Here is a 16,911-nt window from a genome sequence, read left to right on the forward strand (position 1 = left end):
GAGAGAGAGAGAGAGAGAGAGGAGAGAGAGCGATGAGCGAGAGAGGAGAAGAGAGGAGAGAGAGAGGAGAGAGAGAGGAGAGAGGGAGAGAGAGAGAGGAGAGAGAGAGAGAGAGATTTTGTAATGAGCAAAGCATTCCGAGGGAAATAATTACGCCATTATTGTGAAAATAACACAAATAGCTATGTAATCAGTCGGACCAATTACCATGAAACGGATGCGAAGGCATCTATGCCCGAATATTGTGCGTCACTCTCAGATGGTTTGCACTTTGCTCGGGGTTTCGCCTTACATCGGCACTCACATTTTTGGTGCCGATGTACCGATGCTGCCACTCTTGCTGCGTTTGAAGAGCTCGAGAAGTATCCGTCTTCATGGACTCGACAACGTGGTCTTGCCGACGCCGGAGTGGCCAAACAGCTTCAGCTTCACGCGAGAGATCGGGTTGGACGTGGGGATCAGCTGGTTGATGTACTCCTCTCGGAGGTCCGCCTGAAAGGAGGGATAAGGTTCATGTTAAATACAGCCGTTGGTGTGATATTGAACTTTACATCGCGATGAGAATGGTACATATAAGCAATACCAGACAAACCTGCTAAAGTAGCACAGACTCTGGGAGGTCCGAGTGCGAATGGTAAAAGGACGACAGATAACGGACACAAATTACGTTACTTTCATTGAAAAAAATATTGGTTATCGGTGAGAAGTCCGCTATTTGGCAACTAAAATTGAAATAAACATTGACATATTTGCCGATACATTATGTGAAATCCATCACATCATAAAACACTTGGTCACCAACGCTATTACCGCACAAATATCGACACATGAGCAACACCGCTGCGTGGGCTGTCTAGTATATTCCCTGTCAGCCTTACACCGCCATCAAATCATCCTCTGCCAGAGCTGCCAGTTCCAGCACGGAGGCGTCATGTGCAGCTGTGCACCTCTCCCGTCCACGCCCGGGGCCAGTATCGCCAGAATAATAGGGTTCATCCTCGTTCGCAGTCCATCACAGCCTGACTGGCAGTAACCAGGATATTGGCACTCGGGCGGAGAGAGCGAGAGGGTCGACCAGGGCAGCCAATGCGACGGGGGTGGCTGGCGGTATCGCGGAGTGTTGGAGGCAGGAGAGGAGTGGGTGGGAAAAGGGAATGAGCGGAGGGTCGGGGCTTAGATACGGGTTGATATATAGTCTTGAAATTAGAGGGTAGATATTCGTTATAATCATATAGATCGGAATAGGTGTTCGGGTGGGATATTAGCCGTGGTGTTCAGTTTAATGACGAGAGTTGGAGGTGGCGCATCACTCACATTATTGAGACGCGACAGAAGGCAGCTGATGTCGTTGTGGCCGTGCTTGATGGCCGTAATCTCGGCCTTAATGCCGTCTCGGTTCCGCTGGTCGATCGTGCAGCCCGCCAGACACAAGATCCTGAAAAGGAACACGGGATCAATGTCAGTGACCTTAGTGATCAGACACGGGGACACGGGATCAGGGTGCAAAAGATCCTGAAATACACGCAAACCTCTTGTGAAGGTAGCGTGACATCAGTAATCATTTAACGTATAAATCGGAATAGTCGTGAAAAATACTTATGTAGTTTATCAATCAACTCACAGACTTCTCTATATATGGACTGTGCGCTGATCCGAGGAAATCAGCATTGGAGGCCCAAAAATAAGTGCACTTTTATCCATCTTTTTACAATGAAAAGGGTGTCAGAATATTTACAAATTTGGATATAGGATAGCCCATACTTTTATCTACCTGTCGGATTACATTTTTTTGTTGAATTCAAAATAAATAAGAAATAAATGTATATAAATGAGAACATGTTTTCTCGTTCAGTTAGCCATTTGTTCACGCTGGAGGTATATACTTCACAAATGCAGCCGTACTTTGCGCGCATTTTCTTGCTTTTGAATGTTGGTTGCATTGTTGGTTGTCGTTGCTAATTTGTCGGAACTAGTCATTTACGTTGGTTTTGAAAAGGGTTTTGAGAAATAACGATACATTATATAGGGCCACAAGAAGCAGTAAAAATAAGTAAGAAATAGCTCGAAAAAATGGTCAAAAAAGGAAAGAATATTATCGATCACTACCTCATCACGACCGGATCAGAAAACGTGTGGTGCGAAGATGTCATTCCGGGTATCAAGCCAGAGTCAGGGCAAGAAAAATGTGAGAAACATAATTTCTAGCAAAAAGGCAACTTTTTAGCCTCCCGTATAACTAAAAGGAAAAAATGTTCACAGACGAAACCATCAATCGAGATAAGAGATAACGCTGAGGACAATCAGATTTGCAAGTTTACTTTTGCAAACACTGACTCCTGTGAGACTCACACAGCAAGAAGAAAAACAGGACGCTATCGACGGCGCCAGTCTCAGCATACTTCCTATAATGCCTAGTGCCTTATTTTATTCTGGAGAAAAAAAGACTCACTGAAAGGAGCTACAGAGACCAGCAGTTAATGTGAAAAGAACAACTCGCCATCGCAGTTCGAAGCTACGCCGCGCTAAATAATGCCATACCCATGGCAGTGATACGCCACTACATCCAAAAGAAGTAAGCTTATTCAATCAAACAATGAAGTTTATCCAGTGTGTCGTATGGGGTTGTAGTTCATTATGGTCTGGATCAAATCATCTCGGAAGAATGCTCGATGAAATGATGGAATTCGTACCCTTCGCATCAATGTTAAACGATGAAGGTTGCCGCTGTTAAATGTTACCGCAAAACTTGCATCGGGATCGGGAAGCTCAAGAATACGCCAGTCTGCGAAGAACGGACGGAAAAATAGCGGTGGAGCAGAAACAAGATGCATAGGACTGATTGGAGTATAAGTAGCTGGGACAAATATCTGTGCCGGTGGTGGCCTGTTATTACAGGAACTTCTACTTTGGATATCTCAGGAAACTGGCAGGTCACCATTTCTAGGCCAGCTGTGGACATTTTTGATGAAGAAGCCAAGAAATGTGCCAAGGGCGAAGAGCATACTGTAACTAACGAGCTACAGAATATGACGGAGGCGCCGGGGGCACTAATCGTTTGGCCGAACGGGGAATAGCACTCGATCCGCACCCCGGCAGGTTACCTGTGCTCCAGCTTCCGAGCTGAGATGGTCGCCCTCCGAGCTGCTCTCTCCTAGCTGCTGGAGAACCCGCCGCACGCCGAAGACACCATCGTAGCCTGCACCGACTCGCAGTCCGCCCTCGCCGCCATCCGAGGTGGCTGGGCCGCCCAGCACTCCTCGCTCGGAGTGGACATCTGGAGAGCCCTCTGGGGACTGACAGCTGGAGGCCTGTTGGTCTACCTACAGTGGGTGCCCTCACAATGCAGGTTGGAAGGCAACGAGAGGGCCGACACCATCGCCAAGAAGGCAAACATACTCGACTAAAAACAAATCCTTATAGACGTCCAGAAGGCCCACTGGGCCGCCGCCAGAGTGGCGAGGGCTCGAACCGTCGGGGCCTGGCCAGCCGGCTGGTTCCACCAGCTGACGGGGATCGACTCCCGCCTACCGTTGCCGGCGGCGACCGGCCAGCGGCGGTGGACATCCACCAGCTCCGCGCCGGCCACTGGACAAGCTCCTCCCAATGGCGCCACAGAGTCGGGTTGGCGCCCTCCTGGCTGTCGGGGTGCAACCAGTGCGACGACCGACAATGCAGAGCCGCACTCTACCCGTCTGCTGAGAGGAGGCGGACAGCCCAAGCATGTCCTCCTGCGGTGCCCGGCTCTGATGGGCACCCGACATCGCCTGATGGCGACCATCAACCCCAACATGGAGGAGGTGCGGAGCGGCAGCATCGTGGTGGCCCTGGGGGCCGCCCACAGGTCCCTTCAGAGCTGCTCGGCTACGTCTCCATGGGACGAAGGGACACAATAAAAGCAACAATAGCTACAGCATGACAACGTGATGGGAACGACCGTCACAAGAGCTATCGCCTTATCATTCAGCAGCGAGTGGAAAACGAGCAGACGGAGGGATACGTTGCAATTGGTGATGCGCATGTGCGAATGTGTGAAAGTGCGACTATGTTTAGATGCGTGGTGCGAAAAAGTGGGTAGCAGAGAAGAACAGTGAAGACACCGTTGCAGCAGACACACATTTTCCCGTAAAGTCCCCCATCGGCATTACCGCCAACCTTTACCACCAGCGCGGTCGGTGCACTGTCGCGCGAGTTTGTAGCCAGCCATGTCAGAGATGTGAACAATCCAGCACACGGGGGAAGAAGAAAGGGATGATAGCCACCCTTTCTCGCTGGATCCCGCGGTGAAAATGGACTAACGCCATTTTCAAGCCCACTGGTGCAATGTGAGATGAACTTGACATGAGGACATCAATGGGTGTCGATGAACGTGAAATGATGTTCCAATACAGATTCATATCGACCAGAAGTCTTTCTTATTCTGAGCTACGAGCAATAGATAGTACAAAAAACAAATATATTACATAAAATTCAGCCTGTCGACAGGAAACAATAAAAGGGCATTGTGTTACAACATATGGGTTCATATTACGGCTTCAGAAATTTGGGCCTCCAATGCTGATTTCCAAAATCAGCGCACAGTCCATATATAGAGAAGTCTGTGATCAACTTAAAAAACAAATACGAGTTTACGAGAAAGAGATACGAGTACGTCCAGGAAAGTGAAACGGGCATCAGGTTCACAAATCACAAGCCAGTCAAACATTTAAATCTTCTCACAAATGGTCCAAATGTGTCTCACTTACCGGACCACCTCGGTGTGCCCGTGTTTGGCCGCCAGGTGGATGGGATAGAGGCCCTCCTTGTTCATCACATCGACAGCGCAGCCGTACGCGCACAGAGTCTGCGCCAATGAGAGGAGACCAGCGGCGGCCGCCAGATGGATCGGAGTTTCACCCAGCTGGAACGAGCAGAGGGCGAGAGACAGGTTAGAGATGAGTGCTGAGCGTGATGCGGTGCTGCAGAGCGCTTGAGAGGGAAAAGAATAGCATCAGCAGGAGTTCTCATTTGCCGGACATCGTAGTACCTACATGTAATTCATCTTCATTGAAATAACCACGTGAAGAATGAAGAAGTCGTGTGTTTGACACACGTGGCTTGACTTCTTTTGAATTACTCTGGCGTTCTAAATGGCACACATATCGCACCCGGCGGGCAATGTAAGTAATGTATAATTGTATAAGGACAACCAGCATGGAATGCAGATGACCAGGAAGCTAGGCGTCAGCTGAGTAATGCTGAATGCAATATCAAGGATCTAGCCAGGTAAAGATAGGCCCCATATAACAGTCCATTAGAGTAAGTGGAAACATTTGGATGCCGGCAGGACCTGCAAAAGTTCTCGATTACCATGGAGCCCACTCTGTTCCGTGTCTTGACTTTAATGCGATTCCCACATGAGATGGCACTGCTGAAATATTCCTCTCCGAGACGGTGGAAGCGACGGCGTCGAGAGACAGCGGTGTTCCGGGTTCCGACGCTAAACTGAGCGACACGAGGCCGTCAAGTTTCGGCAAACTATATGTGACACACTGTCCTCAGCGACAGGCGCGGTGGGCGACGGTTTCAGCTCACGGAGACACGCGACGTGCTCACGAGACAAATGCCGACATACAAATACCTGTCGGCATTCGCATGACTTTTAGATTCTATTTCAAAGAAGAAATGCAAAGTACTGAAATAGAAAGTGATGTTTCATGTTTATTGGCTAACTTTGCTTACCCTCCTGGCCTATTGGCACCAGCGGACGCCGCTGGTGCTTTGCACGCTATTCCTTTATTTTGAAAGGCCTACTTACGTCCTTATGGCTATCTTTATACCGAACTAAATCATTAATTGAAACCATTGAAAAGCTGCTGAAACCGAAGTAATGCGCATACGTTAGGTGTCACCTCTTGAGCTTATAAACTACAGCAACATTTCTGGCCAAAGCAGCCTTGCAACCTAAGCTAATGAGGGAGAAAGCTCTCCCATGCCCGACTAGTCAATTCCATGGAGTCCATTCGGAAAAAAGACGGTATCCAGGGGCACGTATACGGAGCAGACCAGTCAACCATCGTGGTTCCAATTAGCCGCCATTATCAGTTATCACGGTGATCCGGCGCAGCTGGTGGTTCCAGGAGCCGGCGAGCGGCCGCCGACCGCACACAGCCCGGATATAATCAGGGGCCGGTGCGCCGTGCGGTCGGCTCAAAATACACTACTGCTGCCCGGCCGCTAACGGAAACTATGTATCGTCGGATCCCTGCAGCACAGTGACTGTGGCAGGACCACTGATCCCGTTCAGGACTGTAATGAAGTCGTCCACGGAGCCCCTGCGACGGCCCAGACATATGACACCATTACACAGCTCTGTCGAACAATTCAGCGCCGGCACCGGCAGCCAGATATACTTAATCGGCCATTTTTCCATCACATACGTTTCCAATTTCCTCGGCAGAACGACCCGCATGAGCGGAGGTCGCCACATGGTGTCACAGCTGCGGGTCATGTCACTGATAGCCCGACCCTCCCTAATCTGACGACTCAGCTCAGACAGCCCCGACCCCTTCCCCTCCACAGCAAGCCAATCTCTGACAGTTCAGCACCTCTCATCCTTCACGGCAGCCCGTCCGCATCAGACAGGCTTCTCCCTCCCCACCCGACGGCCTATCTCAGACAGTCCCGCACCCTCCCAGTGGTCAGTCTCAGACAGTTCTGCCCCAGTTGTGTCTCAGTCTCCCCACTACTCACATGGTCAGCCAGGTCGCAATCAGCGCCTGCCTGTAGCAGCAGGTGGGCTACATGCACGTGACGCCGGTGGAGCGCCAGGTGCAGTGCCGTCGCACCGCGCCGGTCAGGGATGTCCAGTGTAGCGCCGGCGTCCAGAAGACAACGCACTGCCTCCAAGTGGCCTCGAGCAGCCGCACAGTGCAGCGGCGTCTCGTGCTCCTGAACGAGTCCGAGGTTATGTTGAGTCAGAGGTCAGAGTAATGTCACAGGCCAGAGTAAGATCACAGAGGTGGTAGCTAGGTAAAAGAGGCCAGAATAAGGTCACAGTGGTCATATGTGGGTCAGATGTCTGAGTAAAGTCATAATCAAAGTAACGCCACAAAGCTCAAAGTTAAGTCCATAGGTCACGTTTAGGTCAGAGGTTGCAATTGACAGGGGAATGTGAAATTGGCAAAACCAAGAACGTCAACATGAGTAAGGTCGTCACAAGTCGCTATTACCGCGTTCCGTTAGCAATGCTGGCGCATACTCATCTCGCTCGGTTGGAGATGACATTAAAATGTAAGTTCTGAGTAAGCCTTTATTGCCGGTAAAAGCCTAAAGTGAATGACAAATGCGGCGAGTACATTTATCTAGTCGAGCCTATAATTTCAGCCTTAGGTCGGTAGCGTTTCAGCTTCCATTTAGCCTGACTCAGTAACATGCCAGCCCTTTCTACTGTCACTCACATGTTTTTGTACCGTCTGTTGCTAACTGCTAAAGTAACTACTCTAGAACACACATGACTACCTGCTCGTATACATTAAAGTCGTATAAACAAACACGAGCGTGAATGATGAAAAATTAAGTACCTTTCACAGCACAAAAACTGTCTTTATTTTAAACGTCTGAGATTTTCCACATTTTTTATCTCTTCAAGTGCGACTTCAGCTGTCTATTGTCCAATTGATCTCCCCAGCTATACAATGCAGTTACTTTAACTTGATTTTTTATATTGAGTTCGATTCGTTGCCGAGTCCAAAGTAGGTATGTACGTGTATTTCCTTGAGTACTTTCTGCCTTATAAGTGCTAAAGACGATTACAATTTACAAGCACGTCCGTTCGCTCTAATCACGCTGAAAATGCCGATGCCGATAAAAATTTACGCGAATGCCAACCAAATGTCAGCCTAGACATTAAAGTTAGCTTGTCCACACTGCAATAGCCTGGCATCAGTGGCACTCTAAACTCCAAAGCACCGTTCGGGCACGGCTCAAAAAGCTGATTTAATGCGACTTGATTTCACTCCTCGGTCAGAAATCGCCCACTTTTCGTGCTGAAAGTGTCCCTCTTATTGACAACATTATCCGGTTAAAGTGCACCAGAGCCACTCGGCATTCGGTGTGAGCAGAACTGCGTTCCATTGGGAAACGTTGGCGTGCTCAAAACGACGCCACACGAATACCGGTGGGGGCTGGAATAAACTGAACTGCGACGTAGGCAAACTGGGAGCTTGGCTACTCGGTAAACAGAAAACGGGCAGCGAAGCCCGCGTGAGAGAGCCACTAAAATGTTCATCGCCGGTCGTATAGTTTGGACATGGCTGCAATACAAATATTTAAACTTTTTCTGCAATAAAGAAAAAAAAATATTGGTAACGGGATAAAGTGCCTATCCCTGGACTGATGACCTGTTCAGTCACCGCCTTTCGTCAGCTCAAGACCCGTCACTCTTTACGGTGATGAGTGATGATTGCATCGACCTTGTTCATTTCACGTCCAAGGGCGTATTGATGTGCCACTGGCCGCCCGAGCATGCTCTCGGCTGCAGTTACCGTCAGCAGTGGGACAGTCACTCATTCAGTTTCATCCCGTATGGTAGGATAGCCCACTCATACACAGCTCTGTCCCAAAGTGGGACCGCACAATCGTTGAGCCGTGTTCCCTAGTGGGACAGTTTAGACTCCTTGGTCCCATGCTAGGCAAATGCACACACATGTCAGTAAGTCATGACTCGTGGCCTGCTTCCCCATTCACCCACTCCTAACACAGGCAACACACGACACAGCCATACCTGTTATCGACGCAGCTCCCCACCCTCCTCCCCGCATCCTGCAGCACTCCATACTCACGAGGTTGACGACGTTCGGGTTGGCCTCGGCCAGGCAGAGTAGATTGGCGATCACGGGAAAGCCATGCCAGACGGCCATATGCAGCGCCGTCTCCGCATGCTGCGCGGCCACGCACGCACACGCAGTGAGCAGAGGCGGTCAGCGGGCCGGGCCTCGTTCAGAGACGGAGCCGGTCTCAGTGAACGGCCGGGAGGGATTTAAAGTTCATCACGATGGGCACTGAAGGCTCAGGGAGGAATCTAGGAGAGGTGCTGAGATGGCGCTCTGAGAATCTCAGGGCGGATGTGGATGGCGACTGGCTTTACGGTGTCGTTCCTTTGACTTTCTACGCCACCGTTTTGGTTTGGTGAAATGTTCCCGGTGCGTTTAGGCATTCATGACATTCTTTTCACCTCATTGCCTAGTCATGAGATTGTTCTCATTTGAGGTCCAACAATGTATAATTATTTAGCTAAAATGATGCCATTTAATTACATGCGATGATTGAAGCTTGATAGATTATTGGAATAAGGACCGGCCGTTCACTGAGACTATGCAAACAAAGATAATAAAAAATGAAAGCACATCAAACCGAGCAAAATAAACGTAATAAAAATACCCTCATAGCCAGGCACTCATGCAAACACTATTCGGAATATAATTAACTGAAAATATAATATAAGGAACAGTAAAAAAAAAAAAATGGACCACACAAAACTATAACAGGTCACACAACTCCAAAGGCTAAAAATGGCTATGATTGTTCTAATGGTACTATAGGTAGTTATGAACTGGCAACTCAGTTATGAAAAACGGCAGCACACTGCTAAAGCAAAGATACAACCGAGATGAGTTGTCATGAGAGCATGCCATGCATTAAACCACCTATCACTGAATGACCTTCAAAGATCACAGCAAGCCTATTCTGAGGATATCGATGCAAAAAAGCGAGGTGCCCAGCGGCGGGCCGATCTGAAGCACGAGTGCAGCCGGTCGCCACCAGATGGCAGTGTACTCACGTCGTCCTGGATGTCGAGGTTAGTGTGCGCCTCGCAGAGTAGCTGTACCACGGCGGTGTGGCCGTACCGACAGGCCACGTGCAGAGGCGTCTCGCCGTTCTGACGACACGGAGAGTAATGACAGTCAGTGACGCACGCTGTGACGCTAGAAAGATTTAGGTTTGATGGATCGATCGGGATTTTGAACGAGACAGATTGAAGATTGAGAAAGCTAATGTAAATTTGTCGTGATGTGCTGTTTTCAGAAATCAGAATCTGAGACAAAAATTGACTGAGGGTGGTGCCTTATACTCGTATCTTTAGTCAAAAGTTAAAAAAAGAAATCTGAAGAGAGACGGACGTTGCGGACCAAGTTCTTTGACTATGTTGCCGCGCGCTCATGCTCTCTGCGCAGTGCAAGTAGGTTAGCACTGCATACATCTGCTGCTGCACGCGACGAGGTCTGTCTGTGTCAGTTCACCATTCTGCACCGCTCCATTTGTTTAGACGTAGAAAACTTCCACGAGACGGCTGCTTGTCAGGCATCGTTAATTACGTCGTGAGGAAAGGTCATGTGCCTTATACATGGCACCTCGTCTCAGGCAGACAGCTCGTGACCTTCATATAGAGCCCAGGCTTGCGCAATTTCTAGTTGCTGAATATCCGTGATGAGTTTTCCGAGAGATGCATGCGTGCACGATAAGTGATCGGGCGGTTAGCCGTTAGGGTCAGACTGCCCGCGTACTTAGTGCCAATGTTTTCGCTGTACGTCTAATGAGCGGGGACTAGCGCACATACTCGCTCGCTGACTCGTCCCTCTCTCTCTCTCTCTCTCTCTCTCTCTCTCTCTCTCTTCCTCCCTCCCTCCCTCCCTCCCTCCCTCCCTCCCTCACTCACTCACTCACTCACTCACTCACTCACTCACTCACTCACTCACTCACTCACTCACTCACTCACTCACTCACTCACTCACTCACTCACTCACTCACTCATTTTGTGTCATACCAACCTTTTTAGAAGTCTAAAGGTAAACGATTTTTTTAAGAAACTGGGGCTGAAGACAAAACAGGTCTGTAATCCCTTATACGTAGGTAGGTACAGTAGGTCTACTAAAAAAGTCCCCCGCTCCAGAGGCGGCCGGCCAGCCGAACCCCCGTATTCCAGCCCCGACTCTATTGCGCAGGCCGCGGCAGCGACACGGGTCAGGTCGCGGCGCCCGGCGAGTGGGTCAGTTGGCGGCGGCCGGCCGTGGAGTGAGGACGCCGTGTGTGGGGTGCAGAGATGACGCAGTGCAGAGGAGGGGAAGATAATGACTCTGCACGAGGCCGGAAATGATGCCTTTGTGATCTAAATTAAACACCTGCAGTGTATATCCTCCCTTGCCCCAAGTATCATAATCCTTCAATAATCCGTAATGGCCATTCAACGTAAGCAAGCAAACAAAACAACCCGTTTAGCGGCGGACATCATCTCGGATAAAAAAAGCGACAGTGATGATTAGAATAGACTTAGCGCGAGGGCAAATCGAGGGGTATAACTATATGTATCACATACCGAGTATTTTATTCCCATCTAGCGAATTAATATTGGGGATCTTGTCCAACAAGTCAGCGGCCGTTCTAGACACAGATAATTGATAAATGATTTGTTTTCGGTCGCATCATTATCTGCAATAATTCGAAGCGAGGTTTAACCCTCGCCGGCCGAGAAGAAGGGGTGGATGCCGCCACCATGTATTTTTTTGCGGTAGCTCAAAGCAGAATGATGATAGAAGGCTGACATTTCACATTCCTTACATTTCATTCAAGCCGAATCACTTGACATCAACCACGTTTTCAGGTCAGGTCACTTAACTATGACGTCTTAATTAGGTAAACCTCTGCACGGTTGTCGGTTATAAAATGATGCAATCCGCAATGCACTTAGTGACATATAAGCATAATGGGGAATTATGGAAACTGTTAATTTGGCGTCGGAAATTATCTGAAACTATACCTCAAGCACATGAAATCGTGACTTCATACATTCTTGGCAAGTTCTAATGCTTCAATTTTGCATTGTTCACCTTGCGTGACGTCATTTATGACGTCACTAGGGTCATACGAGTGCTTCGTCAATAACTCCCGATCAAAATGAGCTAGCCAGTCGGGACAGCCATCAATGGACTTTGCAAGACTTGCCGAATCAAATGTTATGCAACATGTCCTCCTTTCAACAGCTTCGTGACCTGCGTTGCTCTAACATGACATTGATCTGAGGTAAACATCCTAAATTGCTTCATCTAAACAAAAAAGCATATACCTACTCGTAAATCGATGCGTCTGAGAACAGAAAACACGATTGTATCGAAATGACGATAATGCGCTTAGTTTTTTTTTTTTACCAAAACCGATCAAATGCCTTGGGGCCCTTGACCTGCCCTAAGAGGTCACTGATATTTTAAAACGGGGTACCAGTCACTGCGTCACGTAACGACGCAAGCGCTCGTTTTTTTCCGCGAGGCTCTAGCAGCTAGCTCAATTATAGGAGCTAAACGTGGGGTCGGGGAATCGCTCCTTTCTCACTCACTATTTGGCCGGGATAGTGTTTGCAGTTATTGTTAAAATCTAGCATTTTAAGATTTCAAATGACCCATTTTTTCCCACACAAGTCTTTCAATTCAAGGTCATAATACCAGGTCACGTCAAGTGACCTTACCTCAAGGAAAGTGCCTGTGCTCATCATATCTAAATACACCAACTAACCGATCGCTTCAGAACTTTCAGCGATTTTAATGGGCAACAGTATATGTATTTGAAACGTTTACCTTGCAAGTTTGACATTGTTGACAGAAAGGCCGGGTCAATTTTGAGATCGCTCAAGTCAATGGGAGAAAATTGAACTGCGCTTTTTTGGACGGAACGCATAATAAACACTCTGAAAACATGTGGTGCTGAGATACAATACTGAATGAGAAAATTGTTTTGTTGGGGGCCATCTTTTTCGGTCTGAAAAGGCCCTTGCAGAGCTATGACATAACTATGTTCTGGTGTAGTAATTGGGTTGTGCGAGCCAGCGACAGTGATCTAAGGAAGCGAGACTGTTCCGCTTGGATTGCCCTGACACATGGATAGCCCTGGGCGGTGTTTCACGGCCCCGCGCTGCAGCACGTTGCACTGCGCTGCTGCATTGTTGCGGCGGTTGATATGAATTCGGCTCCCCGCTAGCGGTGCGAGCTTCCGAGTCTGTTGATGTTTCAATAGAAATTGGAAACCCAATGCACCGGTGCGCGCAACGCACCCTGTCTAAGCAAAATTTTACCATCGATGACCTCTAGTGACATGACCTCTGGCTGTGACCCGATCCAAAATTAGCTGAAGTATTTTTTTTTTCTTTTTGCTTCTTTTGACGCTACTTCGAATACCACTTAAATGCCCAAAGCTGAGTTAAAAGAATGATGCTCAATCCCCATTTCCCCTCCAACAGGGCGTGAGAGTCTAGGCATTCCTGTGGGGCACGGGCTAACAATGACTATCTCATAATCATTGTGGCCATGAACATCTACTGCCATTCTTTAACACCGGTTTCGCTGCGCTGAGCGGTGGCCGTCCCGTTTGTTGGATTCTACAGCTGGCTGGCGGAAAGCGTTACCGGCCGCCCGTCCACCGCCCGCGGGCCGGACCGAGCGGTCCCGCTGACCCTACCTGACCTGAGCCCGGCGCGATATGGGACAGGCAGACGGGGGTTCGGCTCAGCGAATGCAGCGCCCACTGGTGCTGGGGACTTTTTTTAATAGACCTACTGTACGCACCTTGTTTCTGTTGTTGATGTGCACGCCCTCCTTGATCAGGTAGTTGAGCACGGCCGAGTGGCTGTGCCGAGCCGCCCAGAAGGCCGTGTTGTCGCCGTTGCTATCCGTCTGGTTCAGGTTGGCCCCTTTGGCTCGCAGCACACGCACCACCTCCAGTTGACCCAGGCCGGCCGCCACGTGAAGTGCAGTCTCGCCGTGCTGCCAATAGGTGGCGCCACGTTAGAGGTGACCAGTAGATGACCTCAGGGCGTATGGACACATTGGGCCGTTTAATTGGTGTTTCATTTAATAATAAAAAATGGGAGGCTGAAAAGTGTCAGCTGAAGGCGCTTTGTAGGCGGGAGGCATTTCGTCGTTTTGCTTTGCCGTAAGGTAGCAATAATATTTGGGCGAAGCTTGGGACTGAAAGCCACACAACTGCAGCTTTCGTGAAATATTGCGACCTGAAAGTTTGTCACTGCATAAGCAGTTACACAAAGTTTGCCTCTCGTATCTCATTTGCTGTTATTATTTTTCTTTTGACGCTTACGTAATATTGACAGGGGAGTGACGAGACCCACGCACTAGTTACACACTATTTCTCCGGATTAGGCAAATACTAAATAATAGGCAATAGCGCAGTCCTGCTCGCTCAGTCACACCCTCGTGTGACCTTGACTTAACCCAGACTTGGCCCAACATCAGATTCAATTCTCCGGGTCTCGATCGATCCACTTTCATTTGAACAGTATCGCGATGGGGCCGTTTTCCACCATACGACGTTCTTTACGGGCCGATCACCGCACAATAAGCGCCTCGGTTTGGTATTCGGTCGGCACACCAGTGCCCATATTGCTGTCCCGCGGCGGGAGAAATCACGACTGCCAACTCAGCGGGTCGGTCCACAGAATGTCAGAAGCTGACACTCAGTTATAGCGAGGCTTTCGGGCACGCTGCCGCGGGGAGCGGAATATCGCAGCCACGTGATGCAAAGCTCAATCGAGCCGTGAAAATGGTCAGTGTTGATATTGGGCTCGATGAAAATCGCTTCACATTGATATTTATGGGTGCTCATATTTGACAGCGACCTCATAAAACTGCATAATGTATGCTAGTATACACATAAATGTGCAAATATCGTATGCTGTGCCCTACAATTCAAGGTGACCTGTGGACCACCGACCAGGGAACTGAAACATTGAAGTCATTTCTTCATATTATAACGTGCAACAACTGGAACCACCGACCCTAACTTTTAGCGTTCATTCCTGAGCGCGGTTCCCTGCGGGCGTGACCGGTGTTTGTCGCTCCTTTGTGCGCACCCCGTTCAGCAATCGATCCAGCTAGCCGGCACCAACACCGCCTATTGACACAACTGTGCAGTGTGCAGGGTGCCCACCGAGTGGTGCAGTTCCCGACGGACCGGAGAGGGGTGCCACCCCGCACCGGCTGCGACACCGAGCGCAGGAAACAGAACGGAAGAGCTGAGTGCGACATGCTTCCATTGTGTCTGAAATACGCTTCCGTCCGCAAACATACACCAAACTGCTGCAGAGCGCCGAACAAGAATACTGTTTTCGAATCAAACAATAGCTCACTTGACGCCTGGCGTAAAAGTCCAAGTGCCAATTAATTGAAAATGTACTCATGCATCGGCTCTAGTTTGCTATATTAAATAGTAAATTTAATACCCATCTCCCATTTCATATAGACATCCTCGCGTCTGCTGCAGTGCCTATAGCGCTATATCTTTTGCAGAACGCCAGCTTGGCCGGTATTCGTGGGACAAGTTTGCGCGTTCAGTCGACAGTTTGGCCTCTGAGGAGACCGGTGACGGCGTCTCCGGCCGGTCGTAACAGTTTGGGGAGCGAGCGGCTGTCGCCTGCGGACCTCTCACGTCGCGTCGTGGTCGTCGCCGGCGGTGCTTTGCGGTTCACCGCTGCCGCCGCCGCTGGCAGACGTCGTTCTCACAGTCTACTGCCATGTCCGTCTCTTTGGGTGGCCGCAGTCGAGCATAACTGGGAGTCCAGCGGGCGGCAACTCGGGCTTGTAGCACGGGAACGTATGTGTTGAAGTTTAAAGGGACTATCCCACCTTCTAAAATGTTGTTAAAACCAGTTAAATTGTGCCCGACTTTATAGATTGGATGACCAGGAACACGGTTCTGGCATTTATTTTTCATTAATCATCTTAGGCTTCCCATATTCCAAACACAAACTTTTAAATATGTGACGTCACAGCCCAAAATTACCTCCTTCCCCAGGCCACATTACTGTCATAAAGCTGATTCTTTTTACTCTGTAGGCACCACAACGAAGTTCAGACCAAGTTTTAAGCGATTTTTCAACGAACAAACCCATTTAAATCAGAATGATTAAACGAGGTGACGTCACACTAACGGTCGCTCCATGTTGAAGATAGGGCCTTGTACAAGGCCCATTTTCAAATGAAGGGAACGAATTTCTTCAACACCAAGAGGCCGCGGGGGTTGCAACCTAGATAGATAGTGGTTTCTGAACCTCGCCGCAAACTTGGCTATCTCAACTCAAACCCCATGTTAAAGGGACCCTCCCACCTTAACATTAGATTTGAGTTGAGATAGCCAAAATGGGGTCCCTGGCTCACAATTACCGGTTTCGGCACTCACAACATCGAGAAATGCCTTAAATCGGAAATATTGAATTTCAAAATTGCAGCATTTTGATTCAGAGGGGCTAATGCTTAGGAATACCCCTCTGAATGTGTGACGTCAGCGCAAATATCTAACGATTTTTAAATGTTTGACTAAAACGTTTTGTAGCACGCGGTGGTATATGCTATTTGCGCGCAACATCTGCCGCAAACGCCGCACTTCTAAAATAAAGTCGCTAGAAACAGCGGAGATCCAAAAAAAGTAAACAAAAGTAAAAGTCTAATATCTTGAAAACCGGTGAATATTTTTCGGTGAAATTTGGTAGATATTCGTTTTCGCTCTTTCTGAACCGAGCGACATCACTTTCATGCCAATTCATAAACTTTTTTGAAGGTGGGAGGGTCCCTTTAAAGGTGGGATAGTCCCTTTAACTGTGGTCTGTGAGCATTGAAGAATGAAGAGTGCAAGGACCGCAGTCTGGACAGACGGAAAAGTCCAGTTTAAACATTTATTCATATGGAGGAAGTACGAAACGTCTCCCAGAGGTGTCATTTTTTCAATAGTTATTTGGTCTTTCAGCACCTTGAATTGTTTCATCAATCATGTACCTATAATAGCTAGGAACCGAAACACATCGTTAGGAGCGCTATGAATTATACGTCAGAATGTTAGCCAAGGAATGACAACGATGTCACCAGGCGGAAATGCCGTATG

The 16,911-nt window shown here is 48.8% G+C and overlaps 1 protein-coding gene across 2 annotated transcripts in view; it reads right to left on the bottom strand.

Moving 5' to 3' along the window:
- Positions 1-304: 304 nt before the first annotated feature.
- Positions 305-16,911, bottom strand: part of LOC122366114 (death-associated protein kinase 1-like) — a 138,843-nt gene continuing 122,236 nt past the window's right edge. The window contains exons 11-17 of one of the 2 annotated variants that reach the window (XM_043337962.1): positions 13,587-13,784; positions 9,818-9,916; positions 8,820-8,918; positions 6,730-6,927; positions 4,743-4,897; positions 1,315-1,435; positions 305-492 (exon numbers count right to left, since the gene is read on the bottom strand). In XM_043337962.1, coding sequence (XP_043193897.1) covers positions 373-492; positions 1,315-1,435; positions 4,743-4,897; positions 6,730-6,927; positions 8,820-8,918; positions 9,818-9,916; positions 13,587-13,784 — 990 coding nt within the window. In that variant the 3' untranslated portion in view covers positions 305-372. The remainder of the gene's footprint in view (positions 493-1,314; positions 1,436-4,742; positions 4,898-6,729; positions 6,928-8,819; positions 8,919-9,817; positions 9,917-13,586; positions 13,785-16,911) is intronic. The other variant, XM_043337963.1, reaches the window with a different exon arrangement.

Source organism: Amphibalanus amphitrite, unplaced genomic scaffold, assembly GCF_019059575.1.
Source record: "Amphibalanus amphitrite isolate SeventyFive unplaced genomic scaffold, NRLGWU_Aamphi_draft 000785F_arrow, whole genome shotgun sequence".
In the NCBI taxonomy this organism is placed as follows: Eukaryota; Metazoa; Arthropoda; class Thecostraca; order Balanomorpha; family Balanidae; genus Amphibalanus; species Amphibalanus amphitrite.